Here is a 22,620-nt window from a genome sequence, read left to right on the forward strand (position 1 = left end):
TCCACTGCTTTATTGATTTCAAAGTCATTGGGCATTTACATATTCGTCTTCATCTAAGGTTCAAAGAAGAACAGGAGCCATTTCCTATATTTTTTCCGGTCGTAATTTTATTTGCTCAATTCTTTTCATCTGGGGAAATATTATTTCATTTCCAATTAATACTTATATCTTTTCTGCATACTCTTTTATATCATAGATTGCCATCCCAAAAGCTCGTGGAGAAATAACGGATTGTCTTCCAGTCCATCCCGCACCCTGTGGTTATTTTCATTTAGTTTACGACTTGACGAAACTACCTACTCTGTGATGGATGACTGATCAAAATGCCATCCCATCCTATTGTGTCCATCCTACTCCATCGTTCGTCCATGTGTTTCTAAGTATTTCCCTTTGCATATGACTTAAGGGAGATATTGCCGATGCCGCCCTTGTAAATTTATTTTGGAAGGCCATGTTTTTTTTATTCTGATAATTTCTGGGTCAGGTTATGTGGAAAATCTTCTCCACTTGAGTGTCACTCTTCCTGCTATGAAAGTTCATACATCTGTTGCATTATTTGAAAATGACTATCTGAGTTAGATGTATCCAAACTCAGAGAACTTCTATATGTTGCCTTTTTTCAAGCAATTCATATAAAATTTATGGAGTGGTTACCATCATCGGTCATCTTTCTTGACCATGTAACGAGAACGGATGAAAAGTCTTTGTGCTTTGCGGTCCGTTTCATTCCATGCTGTTCCGGCATCGGGTGCTGGTGATTTGTTCTAGGTTTGTATTTTTCTGTCTGTTTAGTCATCTATCCATTCAAACTCTGTGACGGAAGTATGGCCGATGTGCTGTTCCGTCCCGTTGCGTCCGTTCTATTTCAACGTCTGTCCTTAGGCTTGTATCAGCTATTGTCACTTTTGGATCGATCCTCGGGCTGTCTCCAGCACTGCTTATCCCTACCTATATTTTTCTTGAATATGAGAGGAAAAAAACTTTCTTGAATGTGATTTAGCAACTGTGCCACTTATACACAAGCTTTACCTAAGTTTTAGTGAAGCACCTGGGCTAAAGTGTAAAGATAGTGTATATATATATTTCATGCAATAGAGACAGAATCAAGTCCTCAGTTGTGGCACACTTGTATACATTAAGTTTACGAACATCCTCTGTTGATTTCATCACACATTAAACTTTATCTACTTCGTATGCAGAGTTTTTTGTTTTCCTCTACAAAATGGTGAATCAAGTCCTTTGATACTTGGTGTACAATAGGATATAAACACTTAAATTACAAATTTAAACACATACTTTTGTTGGGTCTTTTTTGATCTCAAGTCTTTTACGTTGTGGCAGCTGCAATACAATAAATTGATGAATAAAAAATAATTATCGGGTGGCTTGTATCAGTGCAAACAAGAGTTATGAAATGGCTCGAAGAAACGGAACTTGGGAGTTGGAGGCAGTTAACAACTTCTACTTGATACTTGGATTTATCAAGCAAAAATTAACATTAGAGGAGCATGTAGTCCCAAGTATATGAGTAAAACATACCAAGTATCTTTATTAGAATTCCTAACTTCAACCTTGTACGATAAATAATAGTTAATAAGAAAAAAATGGAAATATTTATACATAATTTTTAGAAATAAATTTAATCAGAAGAATCTTTTATTTTACAGTAAGCTCAAGATTTATTGTGTTTTTTTTCCTGTTTGAAGGACATACATTTTGTGATATAATGTGAAAGTTTCTGAATCTTTTCAAATGGTACGATTTTCTTAGAATTATGTCAGTTATCGAGAAACATAGTATACAGCATAATAAATAATATCTGGGTGCTGACATTGGGATGCTCTCAAAATCAGACAACGCTCGCTGAAAGCATGTCCCTACTTTGGTGGAATTTATAACGGGCAGAGTTAACAGAAAATACTAATAAAATTTGTGAACAAATTAGTTGGTGAGCTAATATTTGAAAAGTAGAGTGAAAGGAAATAGTGGATTAAAGAAGGAAATCAGAGAGTTTGGGCCTTACAACATTCTTAAAACATTTGGCACTTTAAATCTATCAAATTACTTCCACAAGTTGGAATCAATTTCTATGACTATTGGCTGTGCTGCATTAGTTGAAATCCATCTTCTCAGTCACTTTACATCTCTCTACAGTGAAGATTGATGCGAGTACAAAAGCTTACTGAAAAATTTATGGTCATACCCTTTTTTTGACACATAATTGGTTAACATGCATTCTTAATATAATCTTGAACTAGAACTGAAATTTTACTAAGATTTTAAAATGATAATATGATAATACCAAAATATTTTTTTACTGTTAAACTGTCGAAAAGTGGATGCCACATTTAGCTCCATATTCATATATTCAAGGTATTTAAATATAAAAATAGTGGGCATTCATATGCCATAATGTATTATCCTATATATCCATCCATATTGTGTTTTGGACTCATCTAAGCAGATCCTAAATTGTATATGTATATCCTATTCTTATTATGCATTTACATCACACTTATCATCATTTTGTGCTAGGTTTAACATACATGATTCATATTATCCTCTATCTCATTTTATGCTTGAATTTCAAAATTTTAATTATTTATGGAGAGTTAAACATGCAAATTTATTAATCAAACACACTAAACATGACGGTCCAGAGCCGTCGGCGACCATCAGACGAGAACAAAATCTGGTTAGTAGTCATTTTAAGGATTCATATAAATTCCAGTTCTATGAATGTATGCATAAAACTTAGGATAAAACCAAGAATATCACATAAAAATGTTAAGATTCTCTTTCAGGCATTCTATCAAACATATTGTGATCATTGTATTTTAAAATTTATTTTCTGCAATTTTCTTTGCATGTAATATGCAATAAAATTATCTTAAAATAACTAATACCCATAAACTATTATTCATCTTATTCAACTATTTTTCTGTTTTTTTCTTAAAAAAAGATAATTTTATTTCTTCATAAAAATATTAGATAAATCTTCTCTTGGACTTAGACATTTCCATCAACACCTAGAATGTTGTCTCAATTACTTGATATTTTCACCTTATTAAATTATGGGTTGATTTGACCCAATTGATTGGTTTAGTTTCCACCCTGTGGGTGCCAAGATACACCTCATGCTTCAAAATAATTGAGTACACCAACTCTCTCATGGAATCTTACTGTTATTAGTTTTTGTGAGCGTATAGTCCCTCTTTCGCTAGATGCTCTTATGAGGACGTAGGGTATGGTCAAATGTTAAACCCTAATAGGTCATCGTAGTTAGTACTGATGCGGGGGGAAATCATTGCGGAACTCTTCTCTAATATTCCACTACCTTGGAAACAGACTTCATTGTATTGTCTTTATTGAACTATCTCCTCTTGTACTAGAGGGTAATCCCATCTTGGACATTCAATCAACTTTGTGAACTTCTTGTTGCATATGAGCTAAGATGATCTAGAATGGGTGTGACTAGATAGGATTATTCTATGTTTATATCTTGATGTCCTTCTCGACTCTCCTTTGAATAGGAATATTTAGAAAACATGCTTAAATATTAATGATATCCATTTTATGATCTCATTGTAGTTCACTTATTCATATCATGTATTCATGGCCTTTGCTATAAGCATCACATGTGCACTATGTGAATATGGTGTATCAATGAATGTTGAACAATGTTGGAATGCTTAATCGACCTTCTGACCATCTATATTTCCATCACTTTGATATCCCTTTGAGTTCACTTTCTATGTTATAATATCATCGATGTTCAAATAAAAAACATAATAGCTATTAAAACAAGGTAAACATAAATTTAAAGTAAATTTTACTGTGTTTAACCTTGAATTCATCGTCACATTAAATGAGACATGTATCCATTATTTAGTTTTAATGTTTGATTAATATAACCTAGAATTCATTTATCATTATTTAACCTAGCACTTGGTTCCATTTCATAGGATATTTGTGTCTAAAAACGTAGTTCTAATTTGGTACTTGACCCCCAGTTACTAGTTACATGAGGGCTTATCTCCTTGAGAAAAGTAATATATCTGTTTCTCTAATAAGAAAACATTAAAGTGTAAATATTATTTTGATAAATGGGAACTCTTTGAAAATGTTTTTTCTAGAGATTTTTTTATATATTATGAAAATTTTGGAGATATATAAGCTTCAATTAGAATCTTACTCATGTATATATGCATTTAATGGTTGAAAATGAATGTTTTATGGTTGAAAACCAAACCTTAATCTCTCATTTGGTGCTTAAAACTGATATTTCTGAATTTTATTTTTTATGGGTAGATGATAGCCTTATGCAGGTGCTCTCTCGAGTATTTTTTATCTTGGTCATTTCTATGATAACATTAGATGCATATTTAATTCGAAATAAATTAAAATAGCAATATAATATTAACTTTTTTACTTTTTTATTAAATCAATATGAAACCATCTTAGAAATCATGAACTGTTTTAATGTTATCTTATTGAGCCGTCTGTTTCCAAGTATGCTCGGATAAATCTAGGATGGCGTTTTGGGATGTTAAAACAAAAATTTTGAGGTACACTTTTCATCTATGGATATTTTGAATTCAGTATTAGAATTATATTTGATTCGTGTACTGATTATGTGGAATATTTATGTTCAATATGTTCCTTTATTTATAAAATTCTTTTGGCCCTTTATTTTTGTGATTTTGACATACAATAATGTTGATGTAGCTGAAATAAAATGGTACGCTCATTTTTCGAATCATATAAAATTAATTTCACTGAAAATGTCTATTCACCTATAAATAGCCCTATACCAGTCTATATCCTTATCTTCCCTATAAAACTAAATAAATATTTTTCCAAATAACGAGACTATAAATAACTTAATAAGATTATATTATTACTCATTCGAGTACCAAGGTATTATTCATTTCAAGTAACAAGGTAATTGGTAAAATGATAAGATGATATTTTCAATGATTATCATTATGATTTGCTTAATCAACTAATGTTTCAGATTATAGTTTACAACCTAATCAATTAGCTATTACTCATTCCCATCAAAATTCTCAGAAAATGGGAAATAAGAAGACATAAAGTTCTATGTGAACACATTAGTTATTTGACCAAAGATGTTTTAAGTTTTTTAAATATAACAGGATATATATTTATTTATATTCCAATTATTGTATTTATGCACTTTTAAAAGTCTCATATGTTAAATCTCATTTTTTCTCAAACTAATTTTCTTGAAAAATGTAAGTTATTTTTATGTTATTTTTATCACTAAATTCAAAACATTAATTATTTTGGTATGTTTATATGAATGAACTTTATGATTAAATGGTATTTTTAAACAAAATTACATTCTTCAATCCTTATAAAAATGATTATGATACGTTTTGAAACATTATTAGAATTTGTTCATGAATAATTAGTACACCTTTCAGTTATTTTTTTTGTGAAAAAAAACAGTATTTTTTGAGATATTCATCGTCATTATGTTCCAGATTATCAGTTATGATTTTTTGATAATGTATTTTAGTATCATTGGAATGATAAATTTCACATGATCAACTATCTATGATTTTATCACTAGAATTTTTTAAATAAGCACAGTGATGGGAAACAATGGGCATAAAAAGATTTTTATTAAAATCTTTGTAGGTCATCAAGGCTGTAGTACTTGGGCGGTACAAGGAAAATAAGATCTTATTTCTAAGACACTGTAAGTCTATCAATTGTTCCCTAGGGGTTTTCCAGAAGGCAACATAAGTAGGGGATAAGGTGGGGAGACTGTAAATGGTGGTGTCTAATATGGTTTGATCTTCACAAGAAGGTTCGTCTCCTAAAACAGGTTGCCAATGCTCAAGATCTTCACAATTTCTTGTGTGGGCTTAGCAGACATGGATGCTGCCTCCAAAATAATAATATCTATTAATGTGTAGATGCATATTGTTGGCATTGTGATAACCCCCTACCAATAAACTGCAGGAAAGGGGGGCTTGACTTGTCAGCCCATAAAAGAGGGAAGCATAAGCATATCCCCTTTTTGCTCCATTTCTTGTCCTATTTAGAGGGTTTTTACCCCCTTGTGAAGTTGAACACAAACTACAGCCGCTCGGACTTTTGCTCCTCTATTCATACCTTGATTTTTCTTTGGTTATTTTATTTTCTCTGTTGATGAAAAAGTATTTTACTGTTCACCCCTTGATTTTTCTTTCATCTTTAACTCCCTATCTCCCTTATTTTAGTATTATTTATCTTTTGTTTTTCTCTGCTGATTACGTTCTTGGGTTGGAAGCTCTTGCAACAGTTTCTGTTTCTGCATATGACAAGTGAATGCCCATCGGTACAGATTGAGGATGTGGATGTCATGTCAGTGATGAAAACATGTTTACAATACCTCTTTATTATGTCGTCATGTTATCCAAAGAGGTATTTTTTCACATCTATCATATCATCCTAGGATTTATTTCAACAAGAGGTATCATAACTAGTCGGTATTTTATTGCGACTTGATATGGGGTTGTCATCATCTTGCATTGAATTTCAAATGCTAGAGAACTCATCAAACTACCATTTGTGAGAAGGGATGTACTATCTGTTAGTCCAACATGAATTGATGTCAAACTTTGATGGGCCAAGAACTGATGATATTCAAGTGTCTAACTGTCACACATTTCATCATGAATCCATGTGCAGTTCATATTCATCTGATTGTGCTCTTTATTATGTTCTTGGTGACAAGGACCCCAAAATAAATTGGGAAATTTAATGAAGCAATTTTCTTCAAAGTTGATAATGAGAAAGTTAACATTTTAGAAAAGGTTATTTCAGATACACATGTTTGGAGACACTGACCGATATGTTCATACAAGTTATTTAATCAGTTGTTTACATATCCGATGAATATTATGAAGGTGTTCTCTAACAAAAATAATGTTATTTTTATGCTTGTGTCACTTCATTAAACTTATGATTACCTTGCGATGGCTTTGTAGCATGGAGTAAAATCACCAGGACTTGAATATGTTAATACAACCTTGATGGATTATTATTAGCGAGTGAAAGAGGTTGAAAATATTCATATGAGGCAGTCTATGAGATGAATAGAAATACACAAGGAAAAAGGAGAAGTGAAAGTCAGGAGAGAGCAATCATCAGTCCAAGTCCAGGAGTAACTAGTTGAAGAATATAAATTTTCATATGTTTCATGAAAAAGGAAACTTGAGGAGAAATTGAAGAATGGAAAGGCAGTTGCTGAAGACACGAACACTGCTAATGTGATAAGCTTGAGGAAGGTTGTGTTGGAGAAGTATATGCTACCTTGGATCAGGAAAATGAAATAGTAGACTAGTAGAATTATGATTCTGGGTTCTCCTATCATTTAGGTCATTTTGCTGATTGTTGACTACTGTTTAAGTCCTACATGAATATTTTCTATGCTAAATATTTTTTTTGCATGTTTGGTGGTGTGATTAAGTGTTGGGGGAATCTATGACATATACCATATCAGCTATTTGGAGGCCAATGGATGTACTTTTAGGGTTGTGAATGATGTTCGTAATGAAGAGCTCATGGTGATGAAAGGGACACATCCACGATCAAATATTTACAAGCTTGAAGTGAGCATTATGATATGTGAGTCTGCAGTTGCTACACCAAATGATCTGATGATGGATGATTCATTCTAGTGACACTTCTGTTTGGGCTATATATGAGCGAGATGAGTATGAACAGCTACACACATAAGGACTACTTCATGTGGTGAGAGCTTGAAAATTGTACATTTTCAAGTATTGTGTCGTGGGCAAATGACATAGGGTGACATTCAAGGTTGCAAAGCACGGCAATAGCAATGTTATAGCTTACATTCATGCTGATGTGATAAATAGAGGAGGTGCTTGATATTTTATGAATTTGTTGATGATTTTTTCATGAAGGTATACTTTTACTTCTTCAAGCATAAGTTAGAGATTTTTACATTGTTCAAGACATGTTGAGAATGAGTGGAGAACTAGATGGGCAGGAAAACCACGGGTTTAGAAATCTAAAAAGGTATATAGTTAAAGATTTCTGAAGTTGATCAGTTTTGTGTGAGCATCATAATTTATCGTCATATTACAATGAAGAAACATTTCATCAAAGTGACATACCAAAATGGATGAACCACATTTCTGAAAATATAAAAATATTTTAATGTTTGAATGCAGACTTACCCACAAAGTTTTGGATAAATGAAATTCAGATGGTGGTTTATTTGGTCAATAGGTCAACAAATTATGCTATTGAAAGAAAAGTTATTGAAAAGGTGTGGACTAGAAAATATGCTGACTATTACACATTGCCTATATTTGTATATCTAGCTTATACCTTTATACCTATGGATGGAATATCAAAGCTTTATCCAATTCTAAGAAGCACACCTTATTGATGTGTAGAAGGGGAACAAAGGGACATTGGCTTTAAGATATGAAATCAAAGAATGTTCTGTTTACAAGGGACATGGTTCACGATGAAAGTACCATTGTAAAGCTGTCTGATGAGTAGGGTGATTATGTTGAACTTGAAGTTGGAGATTTTAATGAAACTGCCATGAATTCGATAGTATAATTGTTAGATGGGAAAGGCTTCGGATGAGGTTGCTTGCTCATCTTGATGATTATGTGGCCGCTTCTTTATTTGCATCATTATGTCCTTCAAGGATGCACTTAATTGCCATAAAAAAATCAAAACACTTGGAAGCGATGTCTTACTACCACACAATCTTGGACAAGACCAAACACAAGAGTTGGTGGAGATTCATATCAGGAAATGAGATATTAGAGGCAAGAGGGTGTTCAGGAAGAAGGCACCACATTTTAATGCAGAAAACTAGCATGCAAGTGAAGCCTTATCGTTAAGGGTTTTGAGTAGGAATAGAGAGTTTCTTAAAATAAAACAACATATTTATTCATTAAGTTTTACCTTTGTTGCATATGAGGACATTTACTTGTACCATCTGTTGTCTCTAAGAGTATCTGTTGTCTCTCTCCTTTGTCCAGTTTCTCCAGAGATACGAAAAATAGAGGGACATCTTGAGAGATGTTTCAGCAGGTAGAGAGATTTGGATACATTGTGAAATTTCTGTGGGGACCTTCTCTAATAGAGGTTCCTTGAGAATTGGTCTGAAGATGCCATTTGTTATCTCCTGGCTTGAAAATTCCTCAACCTGCATCCCCACTACTGCATAATGCTACAACCTTTTTCTCTCTCAATAACTTTATCCTTATATCTTTCAATCTGCCTTTGATAGTTAAGTGCAGATCCCTGGAGACGTTAATATCTTGGAGTTTGATTGTGGGTTATGATGGGCGCACAGTCAGATGGCTCTTTCTCCATGTATTAGATATGTGAGGCTTCAAGTGATGATACATAAATATTTGAAGTTAGATAATTTGGTAACATGATTCTAAGGCCAGGAATATGGGTAAAAATAAATAAGGAAAAAAAGACGGCCAATGGGCCATCTACGAGGTCGTGATTTGTTTTATAATGCAATGAGAGTATTTGAACTAACTGGTTGAATTTGCAATACCAAAAACTGCACAAATTAGTCTGACTTTATTATTAAAAAAATAATTTAAACTATTAGAGTATTATTGTATTATGTGCAATACTATAAATAATCTGAACTGAATTTTCAAATAATAATAATACTTATGCTGTAGATATTAGATGTAAGATATTGGACAGACATGAGTTTTTAATAATAACGATAACGGGAAGAGTATTATTACTCAATTAAATAATTTTATCAGTCAAGTAGAAGATTGAGAATAAGATGAATTTAGAGAAGTTGAAGAGGAAAATATTACATAATTAAAAGTACGTAAACTCTTGCATGGAACCTTTACCATATTATATTATCATGTAAGTATAATCATTTATCAGCGTGAGACTCATAAGTGACTTGGCGTATGCTTGACCATTAAATCCTAATTCTCATTCATGCAAGGAGTGATGTGTAATAGATTAGAGAATGTCTTATCTTACATGTCCACCATCCTGGCTAGGGGATCAACGACACCTTATTCCGTGCATTAATTGCCACTTGATCATCCAATCATCTTCATGGACGGCTTGCTATATCCAAGCTAAGACTAATTACTTATCAAGCCATAAAAAAAGGTTTAAAAATTAGTTTGGAAAACCTCTGACAAGTTGTAAAATTAATAGGAAACTGAAAATAATAAAATGTATAAAAATTAGACAACTAATATTTTTTAAAAAAAACCATGAAAATATGGGAAGAAACAGCACTGGAACAAGGAACCCAGTCATTATTAATTGCCTCCTCTGTATTGCTCCTGTAATATACTGGAAATTGTAGAATTACAAGTACTGAAACTACTTGGCTTAATATACGAATTTACGTAGTTTACTGATCTGGAACAAAATCCAAATAGTTACACTGCAAATCTGTTTTAACAAAACTATATTTTTATGCAAATAATATTTCCTAAGATATGCATGAAAAGAGTCAGTATTTCTCTGAGCATATTGATCAAAGAATTATAATAGTAAGGTTGAGGCATTTAGAGAGTATATAATTAATATGCATTGAATCCGCAGTACACTTAGACGAAGCAGATTATTATCCTCTAGCCTTAGAATTAACTTATTATTACAAAGTCAATATACATCAAATGCCTTCTAAGTTGCCTACCTAGAACTAATAGATCAATACACGTACGATCCAATACTGTGTCTCTCTACTATGAATGTAAAATCTGCAAATCTATAATGATAAAAAAAAAAATGCACAGTAAGCAACCACACTCAACAAAATTATTACTTGACTTATTGTTTCATATTTTTATTAGAACTCTCTAAGCAACATGTTAAGAGGCAATAACTTTGACACATATTTTAGCATCTGAGGTTTTATTTGCTCTTTAAATTTATGAAAAAATGTTTGGATAAATAATAGTTCCAAGTAGCTATAGGACCCTTACAATCATGCAAGCCAAAATCACAAAGTTGCACACAGTTAGGACTACTAATCATACCCGTATACCAAAAATGCATTTTTAAAGTGCTTGACATTTAGAAGTACTAGCCACACAGGTATAATCATAGATCACATTATTCAATTTTGGTGAAAGACACCAACATCTTAATTGCAAACCTTGGAGGCTCAATGTTAATACATGTTTCATGGATATTGTCTCATATCCAATCAAGAAAATCCATAAATTCTGCAGAAGATAAATGAGAGTTTCACATATCTCAAGTAATGAAACAATGTTACATGGTTGTTTATACCATATCCAATAACTCCTATTTGAGAGGAAATTAACCTAATTAAATCATATCAGTCTGTTAAGACGAGACACAACTGCTTACATTGCATTATTCAGTAAAATGCATCTTTATGGATCTCAATCCAAAACTTAAATGAAATAGACTCTAGTAAAGGTGATCATGCATAGTACAAGAGATAATGACAAAGTAAGTTAGTAATCATAAGTACACGAAAAAAATGATGAATTGAGTTTGAATATGTTTTGTTCATCTAGAGTGATTATAAATACACGAAACAGTGTAATATTTCCCATTCCAGAAGACCGTTCAGGCATCAAATAACAAAATATTGTCGGATAGAAAAATGATATTTATCTGTCACTCAAAATTGTGTTCATAAACCGGGTGGTTACCGCTTTGTCGGGTGACCGCCTTAAATCACTTTTCAAAAAAAAAAAAAATTGTGTTCATAAATGTCACTGCCCCCTTTTAAAAATATAGCAATAGAGTATGACGCATACTCTTTATTAAAAAAGCACAAAAGATAATTTCAGGAGATCAGTCATCATGATGAAATAGAAATAAAAATTTGAAACATAGTTTTGTCTTAATACGACAACACTCTTAAGTAAAATGAAAAAATGAGGGCCATTCCATTGAACTTCAACAACCCCTAGTCTACTAAATTTATGCCCAAATTTAGATCCTCAACTTTAGGCACATGATGGGACCCATATACTTTAAAATACAATCTTAAAAAATAATAATCTAAAAAAGTATAATGATACAGAGAGGGAACCTGTTCTCTACCTTCTTCCTCAAGGCTCAGCAATTCGACTTCGAATTTCTTGAAGGCAGGTCTCAAGATCTTTAAACTCCTTGGTCTCGGCAAAGTCAATGCCCTGGGAATTTTGAGTCAATCTTAACATTAATATACTCCTTCCTCCCCCACTCCTCTTTAACATCAAGAATCTTTTCTTCCCAGAGAAAATATAGGCTGACCTGCTTCACGGCATTCTTTAAATGCATCTCAGCTGTAAACAGCTCCCGGCGCTGACCAGTGGATGAAGCGATTTCCATGTAAACTCGGCAGAGTTGCAAAGAGGCGGCAGCGAACTTCCGGAAACGGTCTCGGTCGCGCCATAAATCGGATCCCTGAGATGATGAAATAAAGTTCTAAGATTAAAAGAAAAAAGATGAACTTTGGAATGCTGATATCACATTCTATGCATATAAAATTAAACGAAATTTTAGATTGGCCAAAGGATGGAAATACTGATCTTATTAGATTGGAACCCGATCATTATCAGATTTCAAGATTGGACCTATCGAATTTGGGAATTGGAAAATAGATGTCAGTGCCTATAATAAAGGTAAATTAAACTAATAGCACTACTTTTAACAGCTAAGGTAGTTAGACTAGTTCCCCAAATCGATCACGCGTGTAATAATGGAGAACACTCTCAAATTAGTTGCATGCCGACTCGAACGCTTTAAAAAAATAAAACAATAAATGGTGCAATTAATAGAAATAAAAAATGCATGAGTAAACAATAAGGCCAAATTTTTCTTCAAGAAAAAAGCAAAAAACGCCATGTGATACCTGGTATGATCTGACTTGCTTCAAGAATGCTTCAGCACACATTGGAAGGTCTCCTTTGATTTTATGCCACCTCGCGTACAAACCCCACACATTGTTGGAGACACCCTTTTTAATTATCTATTCAAAACTCCAAACCGGAGAAACATAAGACAATTTGTTCGTCATGCAAATTAAAGCAGTACATCAATTAAAAACCAAAGGAAACCTTTTTAATATGAGCTAAAAGAGCATCCGTCATAATTGTGAAGGCGAAAATAAAAAAACTGAAACTATAATTGCACGCACAAACGAATTGCCACCATGAAAACATATGTTGGGTTACAGGAAAACTCATGCAATAGTTTTAAAAAATAAGAGTACTTTCAGCGCCAGTTGACAACTATGAATAATGATACGAAAAGTGAAATTATGCTTAACTGTAAATGCACATAAGTATCTGGATTGAGGGAAATACGTATGAGTACAAGAAAATGAATGACATGGTAAGAAAAGTACATTCAGTGCAAGTTGAAGGCTATGAAATACTATGTGTCAGCAAGGGATCTCATCAAGCTAATCTATTTTCTTTATGTTCCTTTTATCTTATTTGTATTTCCTTTTAAGTACTTTCTATGTATAAATGTCTTAGGCCCGGTAAGTGGGGCCCACCGTGTACCCATAAGACTATGGGAACGAATTAAGGAAGTAAGCCTTTTTCTCTCCAAAACCCTAGCCGACAAATCTCTGCTGAGGAAGCTCGACCGTGAGCAATCTGGACATTGTTTCTCACATGGTATCAGAGCCAGGTTCGATCCTGGGACCTGTGGGTTATGGTGCCACGGATCATATGACTCCCTGCTATAGGAAGTTTCATAATTATGCTCCTTATGAAGGGAGTAGACGGGTGTTTACTGCAGGAGGAGAGATGTTGCCGGTTACTGGGATAGGCGATGTTAAAATTGCTAATCTGGGTATTATTAAGCAAGTCTTGCATGTCCCAGGACTTCGGGCACAGCTCATATCTCCTCAGAAACTTGTTAAAGATTTACATATTACTTTTATAATGACGTCTGATGGATGTTTTGTTGATGACAAGGCCAAGAACCTGAGGACTGCACCTTTTAAGGAGAAGAATGGGCTGGTGTACCTGAACGACCGTGTTGAGGAAGCCTATACACCCAACTGTAATGCTCTGGGCTGGAGCAAAAGGAACCTACTGTTTTGTATTGTGACAGTAAAGTAGCAATTGATATTGCCCACAACCCTGTTCTACATGACAGAACAAAGCACATTGAGCTAAACAAGCATTGGATCAGGGAGAAGATCGACCAGGGTCGTGTTCTGATTAAACAAGTCAGATCTGCGAATCAAGTTGCAGACGTCTTCACCAAAGGACTGACAAGAGCACTGTTTGATCGTCTACGGAGCAAGCTTGGGATCAGAAGCATCTGTTCACCAGCTTGAGCGGGGGTGTCAGCAAGGGATCTCGTCAAGCTAATATATTTTCTTTTTGTATTTCCTTTTAAGTACTTTCTATGTATAAGTGTCTTAGGCCCGGTAAGTGGGGCCCACTGTGTACCCATAAGACTATGGGAACGAATTAAGGAAGTAAGTCTTTTTCTCTCCAAAACCCTAGCCGACGAATCTCTGCTGAGGAAGCTCGACCGTGAGCGATCTGGACATTGTTTCTCACACTATGAATGGCAAAAATAAATTGTGGAACTATAGTTAATTATAATTAACTGTGGGGGCACAAACGAATCAGAAATGTGAAAGATATGTAATATTACAAGACATTCAAGTAGTAATAAAAAATAAAGACTACCTGTTGCAAAACATTACCAAGCATTCCAATCAAGAACTCGGCTTCTCGTGGTCTCTCATTTCCTTTGCGAGATCCTGATTCATCTGCTCTGATGTCTAAATTATCCCCTGGAACTGAAGAGATTTCCTCAACTGACTGCACTATTTTCTCCAACAATTCTAGGTCAACTCTTTTATTATCACTCAAATCTAAGGCCATTTTGGTCGCCTCCAGTGCCTACAAAAACATTTAAATCAATGACCAATTTATACCATTATTGGCATTATTAATCCAGGCAACATTCTGTATGACCTCTTATGTTACCCTATTAATATGGGTTACAGAAACAAATGGCCTCACCCCATTCACTTACCCCTGAATAAGAGCTATAAAAATAAGTGGATCTACCCAAAGACATGTTTCTCATATATATATATATATATTGAAATAAGGATAGGGGAGATCACACAAAGTCGGTGACCTTCCCAGTGAGATAAAAATATAATCGATAAGTACATGAAGGGCCTAAAAGGCCGGCCAGGGCCTTGGCCTTGATATTTTACATATATATATATTACAATCACATAGATACGAAAGGTTAATTATATTTCAACAAATCCTTTGACCTTAATCCCTTAATGAGGAGTAAGTTCAAATTACATTAAAAGGTCTCCAAACCTCATAGTTTGGTGAACACAAAAAGGAAACACCATCATTTTCTTGATTTATGTGAAAGGTTTCGAACAAGAGATCGATCTATGCAACAGTTCAATTGCAATGAGAAATGAAATTTGCATCGACAAGAGACGCTGTTATGCAGCATAGTTATAATTTTTTTTTTAAGAAATAATAATCAATCAAAAGAAACTTGACCTTTTTCTTATCCCCTCATCAGACAACAACCATCAACAGCCCAAATCAAATGAAAGATTATTGTCAAAAATATTATATAAATCCATCATAGCAAATAAACTATTCCAGAGAATGCTTGCAGCCCAGCTTTCTAACATCTCCTCGTGAAGGACGCTAGGAATAGCTTTGTTTTTACATTGAAATGCTCATCTGCCTACTATTTCCATTCGATCCTTTATTTATATTGTCCATGGTGAGAAATGGAAACATAAAAAGAAACATATCAATATGGATACGTTTTACACAGGCAATGGTATCATACCTGTGCGATGTTTCCAATATCGAAAGCAACGTGGCTATAATTTTCCCAAAGTTGCCAACTGTTTCTCCTGATGATAATAATAAATTCACGGCTTACAGTAGACCCATGGATTTAACCAATGAATCAGAAAAGTGATCAGTAGTCACCTGAACTTCAGCGCTTCTTTGAATGCAACAAAAGACTCCTTGCTCCTCTTCTTCATCTTATGTCTTCAAACAGAAAATTTTAACAGGTCACCGAATTGGGTGATTATAGATTCTATCTAAAATTCTTTGAAATTCTGGTATCTGAGGATTAATTGTTCCTCTTCTTCATAATGTCTTAAAAAAAAAACATTAACCACGGCACATAACACAGCATGAAATGGACGACTATAGAATCTGTCTGAAGAAAATCAAAATCATATCATCATAAGCATAATACATATCTTCTTAATTCCTTACACTCATGCCTAGTTCTAAAAGGACTATAAAAAAAGGCAAGGACTTCTTTAAAATAAAAGGCAAGGATGGAGCATACAAGCAAGCAATATTATTCCATGCCTCCCCATTGTCTGGATCAACTTGCACTGCACGAGTAAATGCATCCACAGCTTTGTCGAGATCTCTGGCCTGTAAAACGAACTATGACACTGAGCCGAGAAATAACAGTATAGGCTTTGGCCTTCATGGACAAAAACATCATGACATTCAATTTATTCTGTTATCATGAAACTATTTTTAAAATTATATCTTTCCACTTTCTCGTTTATTGTCTAGCCTCTCTTCCACTAACCATGGCAGTGGCAGCTGCCTTTATGGCATTGGCCAACTGTTGTACCTGCCGCGTATATGCCAGCAGCGTGCAAAATGAGAGGGAGAGAGAGAGATATTGACAGAGCGTATGCCCCATCATAATCCAGGAATGACGGCGACAAAAAATACTGTCTTTGACAGCAAACTAGGTGATGATGATTCCCTCATAGTCACCGTCACTCCATGTAGTACAAAAGACTATAATGATGACAGCCTTGTTATCCGTCCACTTGGCTTTATCTAGACAGCGAACCATCTGTCAATGCGTAAAATATCAATGTTAAGTAAAAATTTACCTTCAGTGCAGCCGCTCCAAGGGCAAACCATCCATCAGGAAATAAGGAGTTTATAGCCATAGCAGATTCCCTGGTTAAAAAAAATTGAATTCTGATCATTGTGGCATCACATCTTGACAATTAAAATATAAATTAAACCCGAGTAAGCTCTTGAGTTTATTGAATGGGGCATGCATACCAAAGAATTTTAGATGTCTCAAAATCACCTCTGTTGTATGCACTTCGAGCCAGGGAACGCTGAAAAAAAAATATGGCTTTTGGAGACGGCCACGACAAATCGATATGAAATGGGGCAGAAATGTTATTTCAATACCTTTGCTCGAACAGATCTATTGTTCGAAACCTCAAGCGCTTTATGATAGTGAGCATCATCATTTGCCACGTCACCGAGGGAGCACCTGACCAATAAAAATTGAGTAAAACTGCTCTTGGTATCATATGGCTGTATTTCAAAACACTCTTGAACCAAGAAGCACTATGCACTGAGTAAAAGCAACTCCTCCCGTGAACTGTTTGTGTATTTTAACAAAATAAACAGAAAGAGGGACAGGCACTGAAACCCATTTTTCTGGTTAGCCGAATTTTTCATTTCTTTACTCTTTTAACACGACATTAAGCCATGTAAGAATTAAATGATGACACAGTAGAATTGAGAGATAACTGCATACCATAATCGTGGATCATCAGGCGTCACTGCAAGTCGTGCTCTAATAAGATCAACAGCCGCAGATTTTTTCTCCAATAATCTTCAAAGTAAGCATATTCAACAAGTCCATCAAACAGGAAAACGCTACAGGTAATATACAGTAGATCAGAAGTCAAACTGAAAAAAATAACCGCACCGATAACAGTGTATCAGGTCATCCCACAATTCAAGCTCCTCAAAGGTCCTTAGTGCCTCCCCAATCAGACCATTGCTAACTAGAAGCATCCCATATTCTCTGAAAAAGGACAACATCAAATATCAGAGAATACATGACAGAGGATAAAAAATAAAAACACAACATTATTAGGAGAAGCATACTTTCGCAATGCAGGAATAGTTGGGACATATACACTGAAAGAAAACCGAATCCTCTCTGTGGCATAAGGAGATGGTCCACAAACACGACCAACCTGGGAAAACAATACAAGATCATTCAATGGATTTTCATATTGCGGAACAACAACTAGAACGAAGCCCAGATCCTTCTGTTGAATCATAAGAGAAAAACCAATAGCTAGTGCTCTCAACAGGAAATGGAAATTTAATAGAAACACAAAGAGGGATGATTTGTTTGTAAGATCTCACTCCAAGAAAGCACAAATACACATTCTCAGCATTAACTCATTAACTCATGCAAGAAAACTCCAGCCTGACTTAAGGGTAAAATTTCTCATTTTGTCATGCAGTCATTGATATAGCCCCCATTGTGTCTAGGGGTATCCAAGTCATTTTGGCACACTAAGGATATTTCTGTCATCCCACCCCCTTGTGGTATTTTGGTCAATTTCCACCTTAAACAGATGAAACTTTTCCCTGAGGCAGGGCAGTAATGAAGTATTGAGGTTGTCTTGGGCTCCCCTATCTCTCTTCCCTGGAAATGTCCATCCCTCTGCCAATCCCTCGCCAACTACATCCATTCCACTCTTTCCCATGATGATGTCCATACCAACAAGTCATCTTCCCTTCATCTTCCTTAGCATATATTCTTCTCGCCCAGCGACGATCTTACTGCCAGTTTCACTTCACTTCTCCCTAATCCCTGACAATAACAATAGGTTCTTACAACAGCTCTATTTTACGATGGATAAATCATGGTTCCGTGAAGTCAATTTCAGGGATGAGATAGAGCAAGCATGGACTGCACAACACAAAGCAGGGTCGGATATAGGGACGATGGGTGAGAGACTGAAAGGGTTGCAGCAACATTTGATGGGGTATCAAAAATGGGTTTGGGAAATGAGGAAGAAGAGGAATGAAGCTCTAGGCAGAGTAAAGCAACTGGATGAGTTGGGAGACATCAGAGCTTTAGAGGGAGAAGAGGCTCAAGAACGCAGAGGATGGCAGGGGGTGGTGGCAGAGGAAGACAAGAAATTAGAGATGGACTGGAGACAATGCTCAAGACAATTATGGTTACGAGCAGGCGACGCGAATACGAGATTCTTCCACCTGGCAGCAAATGGCAGGAGACATAAATCAAACCTTGAGAATAAAGGTGGGACGTCGAGAACACATTGGATCACAGGCAGTGGGACAGGCCATTGCAGACCAATACTGATCCTTCTCCAAGAAAGGGGAACGGAACATCACGGGGAATTGATCCGTCTGTTTTCAGAAGATGAGTTGAAGGCGGCAATCAAGGGGTTGAATGGGGAGGGAGCTCCAGTTCCAGACAGCATCCCAGTATTCTTTTACAGTGCGTGTTGGAATCTGGTAGGACCGGATGTGATGGCCACGCTTGAAGACTTTAGACGAGTACGAGGGAATATGGAGAAGATAAATAAATCACATTTTTTCCTCCTGCCGAAATGTCAAGGGGTGAATAGAATTGAAGATTTCAAACCCATTTCACCGTCAAACTCCACCTATCTCATTATTTCAAAGGTGCTCACAAATAGGCTGAGGGCCGGGATAAGGGAGCTTGTTAGACCCACTCAGTCAGCTTTCATTCCAGGTAGACTCTTGGTTGACAAGGCAGTGACAGCAGGATAAATACTAACAACATGGAAGAGGTATGGTACGAGGGGGTTCAAGTGGAAGGTTGATTCTGCCAAGGCTTACAATTTATTAGACTGGGATTTTCTGTGGGCCACTATGGAAAGAAGGGGTCCCCTAAGGGATCATCTGGCGAAGAGATGCATCACAACGCACTCCTGCACGGTACTGATAAACAGACGACTAGAAGGTCGAATCCAGCGACAAAGAGGAGTGCAACGAGGATGCCCACTGGCACCATTATTTTTTGTCCTGGCAGTGGATGCACTCGCAGTCTGCAGCAATCAGGCACACTCCCAGGGACTATTGTGAGGCTATCAACTCTCCAACCACCAAAATGGAATTCCACTGCTTCAGAATGCTGATGACACTACCTTCTTCATCAAATGTTCAGCGAGGGAAGTGAAAAATCTATCATAATTGATCTATTTGCAGATTTCTCAGGACTACAAATGAACTGGAGCAAAGCAGCCTTTTTGTGCAACAGCCTATCTCCAGAAGAGGAGACATAGTGCGCAGAGATACTGAGAGCACCGATTTTTTTGAAATATAAAAGGGGTGAACACCCGATGAATCGATGAACCCCCCCCCATCAGGACCTTACAGTCCCTTCACCATCTTTAGTTAGAGAAATTTCATGTTAGCAAGGTACTGTCGCTCTTCTTGTTATCTTTCTTATAGTTGGAGCTCAAACCTCTTTGATGGCATTCACACTGATTTGTGTGGGCCATGTCCAACACCTTATTAACCTGGTGCTCATTTGCACCTGGTTCTTGTGGATGACCACACCTCGATGGTATGAACTTGTTGAGTAAATGACTACCATGGTCAAACAAATATGATTGAAAATTAGTATCATACAAAAGACAAATGTTTCGAATCTGATAATTTCAGGGATTACCTGTCAATCTCCAGGTTATTTAATATGGAAGGCAATACTCAAGAGCCCTCATGTACCGATGCCCCTCAGCAGAAATGGAGGCTCATTAAATACTGCCACGGCCTAATTATTTCACAATAATATTACATTTTTGTGGGAAGATGTTCTCGTAACAGTTAATCTGATCAATTGACTGCCATAAAAAATGCCAAGGGAAGGAGTTCCATTGATCTTCTCTCCTTTAAATATCTAGACGTGCCACGCAAGAGTGGCCTATCTGAAAATAGTATTCAGATGCATCTGTTAGCGAAGATAACGTCAGACACAAAATAAAACAAAATTTCCCATCTTTTACAGCTGTACCCAAAAGTCAGAGTAATTGTATATACATCCACTTCGTTTCTTTACCAATGAACCCCATAACCCTTTAATGTTGTATAAAATTAGGTCTTCTCTGCCCGAATAATGTCAGTGTTTTTCACTTCTATTTCTAGTTCACTCTCCTCTGCTGCTCACTTTCCAAAGCTCTCTCCATGGAGAATGAAAGCTCTAATGAAGTGCAACATTCACATATCTCTCTCTCCCTTGTCGCTGGTCTATTTAATTTCAATATCGCACCAGTAAATTCTCAGTATTAGGAGGGTAAGCTACATAAGAGGGGAATAAAGTAGATTTGTGGGTTACTTGAATAATCAGAAAGGCTATAAAAGCCTTAATCAAGTGCAAGAATGTTTATATTTCAGTGGATGTCACTTTTGCAGAGGGACAAAGCTGCTTTCAGGGGACACCTGCCACTCCTTGCATGGACAGCCGGACAACTATGCAACAACCACAGCCGACATCTAGTGCTCGACAGGTGATTGATGATGGGATCCATTCAAGTCTACATCATTTGCACCAAATGGATTGCAACGTACAAGTATATCATCGATGAGCCATGAATAGTCTGGAGACTTCAGGTCTTGGAAAACAATGCGGAGCTGATCCACCGAAGGCTAGACCTTTAGGACTACCAGGGTCATGATTTCCGCTCTTCCACGTCCACTTTTGAGCTTGCAGAATCAGTGATTTCCGCCGCGGTTTGCTTTGGCGTTGACCTCTTAATGATCTTGGTCAGTGCCCTTCCTCTGGTGTCAACCTTATGCAAGCTTGGACATCCCCGCAGTCGCTAAGTCATAGGTTTCCCAAATAGGATGAATCCCACAGCACGCTACCTTGTCCTCACTCTCTAACCCCTTTGTCAACCTTGACTGGTTGAGATGCAGCAGACACCGGTCGTCAGGCCACATGTCGCACCGTCCTGGACACCAGAATGTCCACATGCCAGATCAGAACTACGGTCAGGCGTAGAACCACCTCAGTCTTTCTGATGCCATGTCAAAGATATGGCTCCCCCTCTCCACCTGGTGACGGACCTGGCAACAACTAGGATTTAGAAGACTAAGGGTTTTGAGAGACAGAAGGAACTACTAACTTCAACCTGAAAAATAGAAAGAAAGATAAGAAAGGAAAGAAAAGGAAACACGGGAAAATGGAAAATGCCTGCCTCTGACGCAGACACTTTCTCCAGTCTACAATCCTTAGCAGCTATTTTTTTATGGCATCTTTCTCAGTATGATGTCCAGAATGTGTTCCTTCATGGAGCGTTCACAGAGGAGATTTTGTTAGCTGGCGCATTATGTCGTTCTTTTCCTTATATCTCTTTCTGTATTTGGCCCAATATGAGGCCCATTATATACAACCGGTACACCCTAATATATATAGGGTACACGGGAACAATTGAAGGTGTTGTTCATTATTGTTTTTTCTGTTCTTCTCGTGAGTTGGTCTCCTTCCACCCGTCGCCTAGGGTTTGGCTGGAGGAGAAGCTCTCAAGGGAAAGTTCACAGATTTATATGGAACCTTTGCTTTTTTGTCAACCCCTGGAATGCTGTTTCCCAGTGAAGGAGTCTATTGAATGGGGTTATGCAATCCCCAAGAGCTTGGTTGGGAAATTTTCTCAAACTGTAATGACTTGGGAATAGAAACAGAGCAATGGGGATCATATTATGTTTGTCAACGGGGTGACAGTTTTGTTGGAAAAAAATCTCTCTTAAAATTTTG

At 36.2% G+C, this 22,620-nt stretch overlaps 1 protein-coding gene across 1 annotated transcript in view; it reads right to left on the minus strand.

The window, feature by feature from the left end:
* Positions 1–11,854: 11,854 nt before the first annotated feature.
* Positions 11,855–22,620, minus strand: part of LOC144716543 (Protein prenylyltransferase superfamily protein) — a 34,061-nt gene continuing 23,295 nt past the window's right edge. The window contains exons 8-20 of the mRNA XM_078591687.1: positions 17,964–18,055; positions 17,782–17,880; positions 17,608–17,685; positions 17,253–17,337; positions 17,118–17,176; positions 16,940–17,009; positions 16,369–16,460; positions 15,996–16,058; positions 15,850–15,916; positions 14,697–14,912; positions 12,893–13,009; positions 12,292–12,444; positions 11,855–12,191 (exon numbers count right to left, since the gene is read on the minus strand). Coding sequence (XP_078447813.1) covers positions 12,108–12,191; positions 12,292–12,444; positions 12,893–13,009; positions 14,697–14,912; positions 15,850–15,916; positions 15,996–16,058; positions 16,369–16,460; positions 16,940–17,009; positions 17,118–17,176; positions 17,253–17,337; positions 17,608–17,685; positions 17,782–17,880; positions 17,964–18,055 — 1,275 coding nt within the window. The 3' untranslated portion in view covers positions 11,855–12,107. The remainder of the gene's footprint in view (positions 12,192–12,291; positions 12,445–12,892; positions 13,010–14,696; positions 14,913–15,849; positions 15,917–15,995; positions 16,059–16,368; positions 16,461–16,939; positions 17,010–17,117; positions 17,177–17,252; positions 17,338–17,607; positions 17,686–17,781; positions 17,881–17,963; positions 18,056–22,620) is intronic.

Source organism: Wolffia australiana, chromosome 2 (genome assembly GCF_029677425.1).
Source record: "Wolffia australiana isolate 7733 chromosome 2, ASM2967742v1".
In the NCBI taxonomy this organism is placed as follows: Eukaryota; Viridiplantae; Streptophyta; class Magnoliopsida; order Alismatales; family Araceae; genus Wolffia; species Wolffia australiana.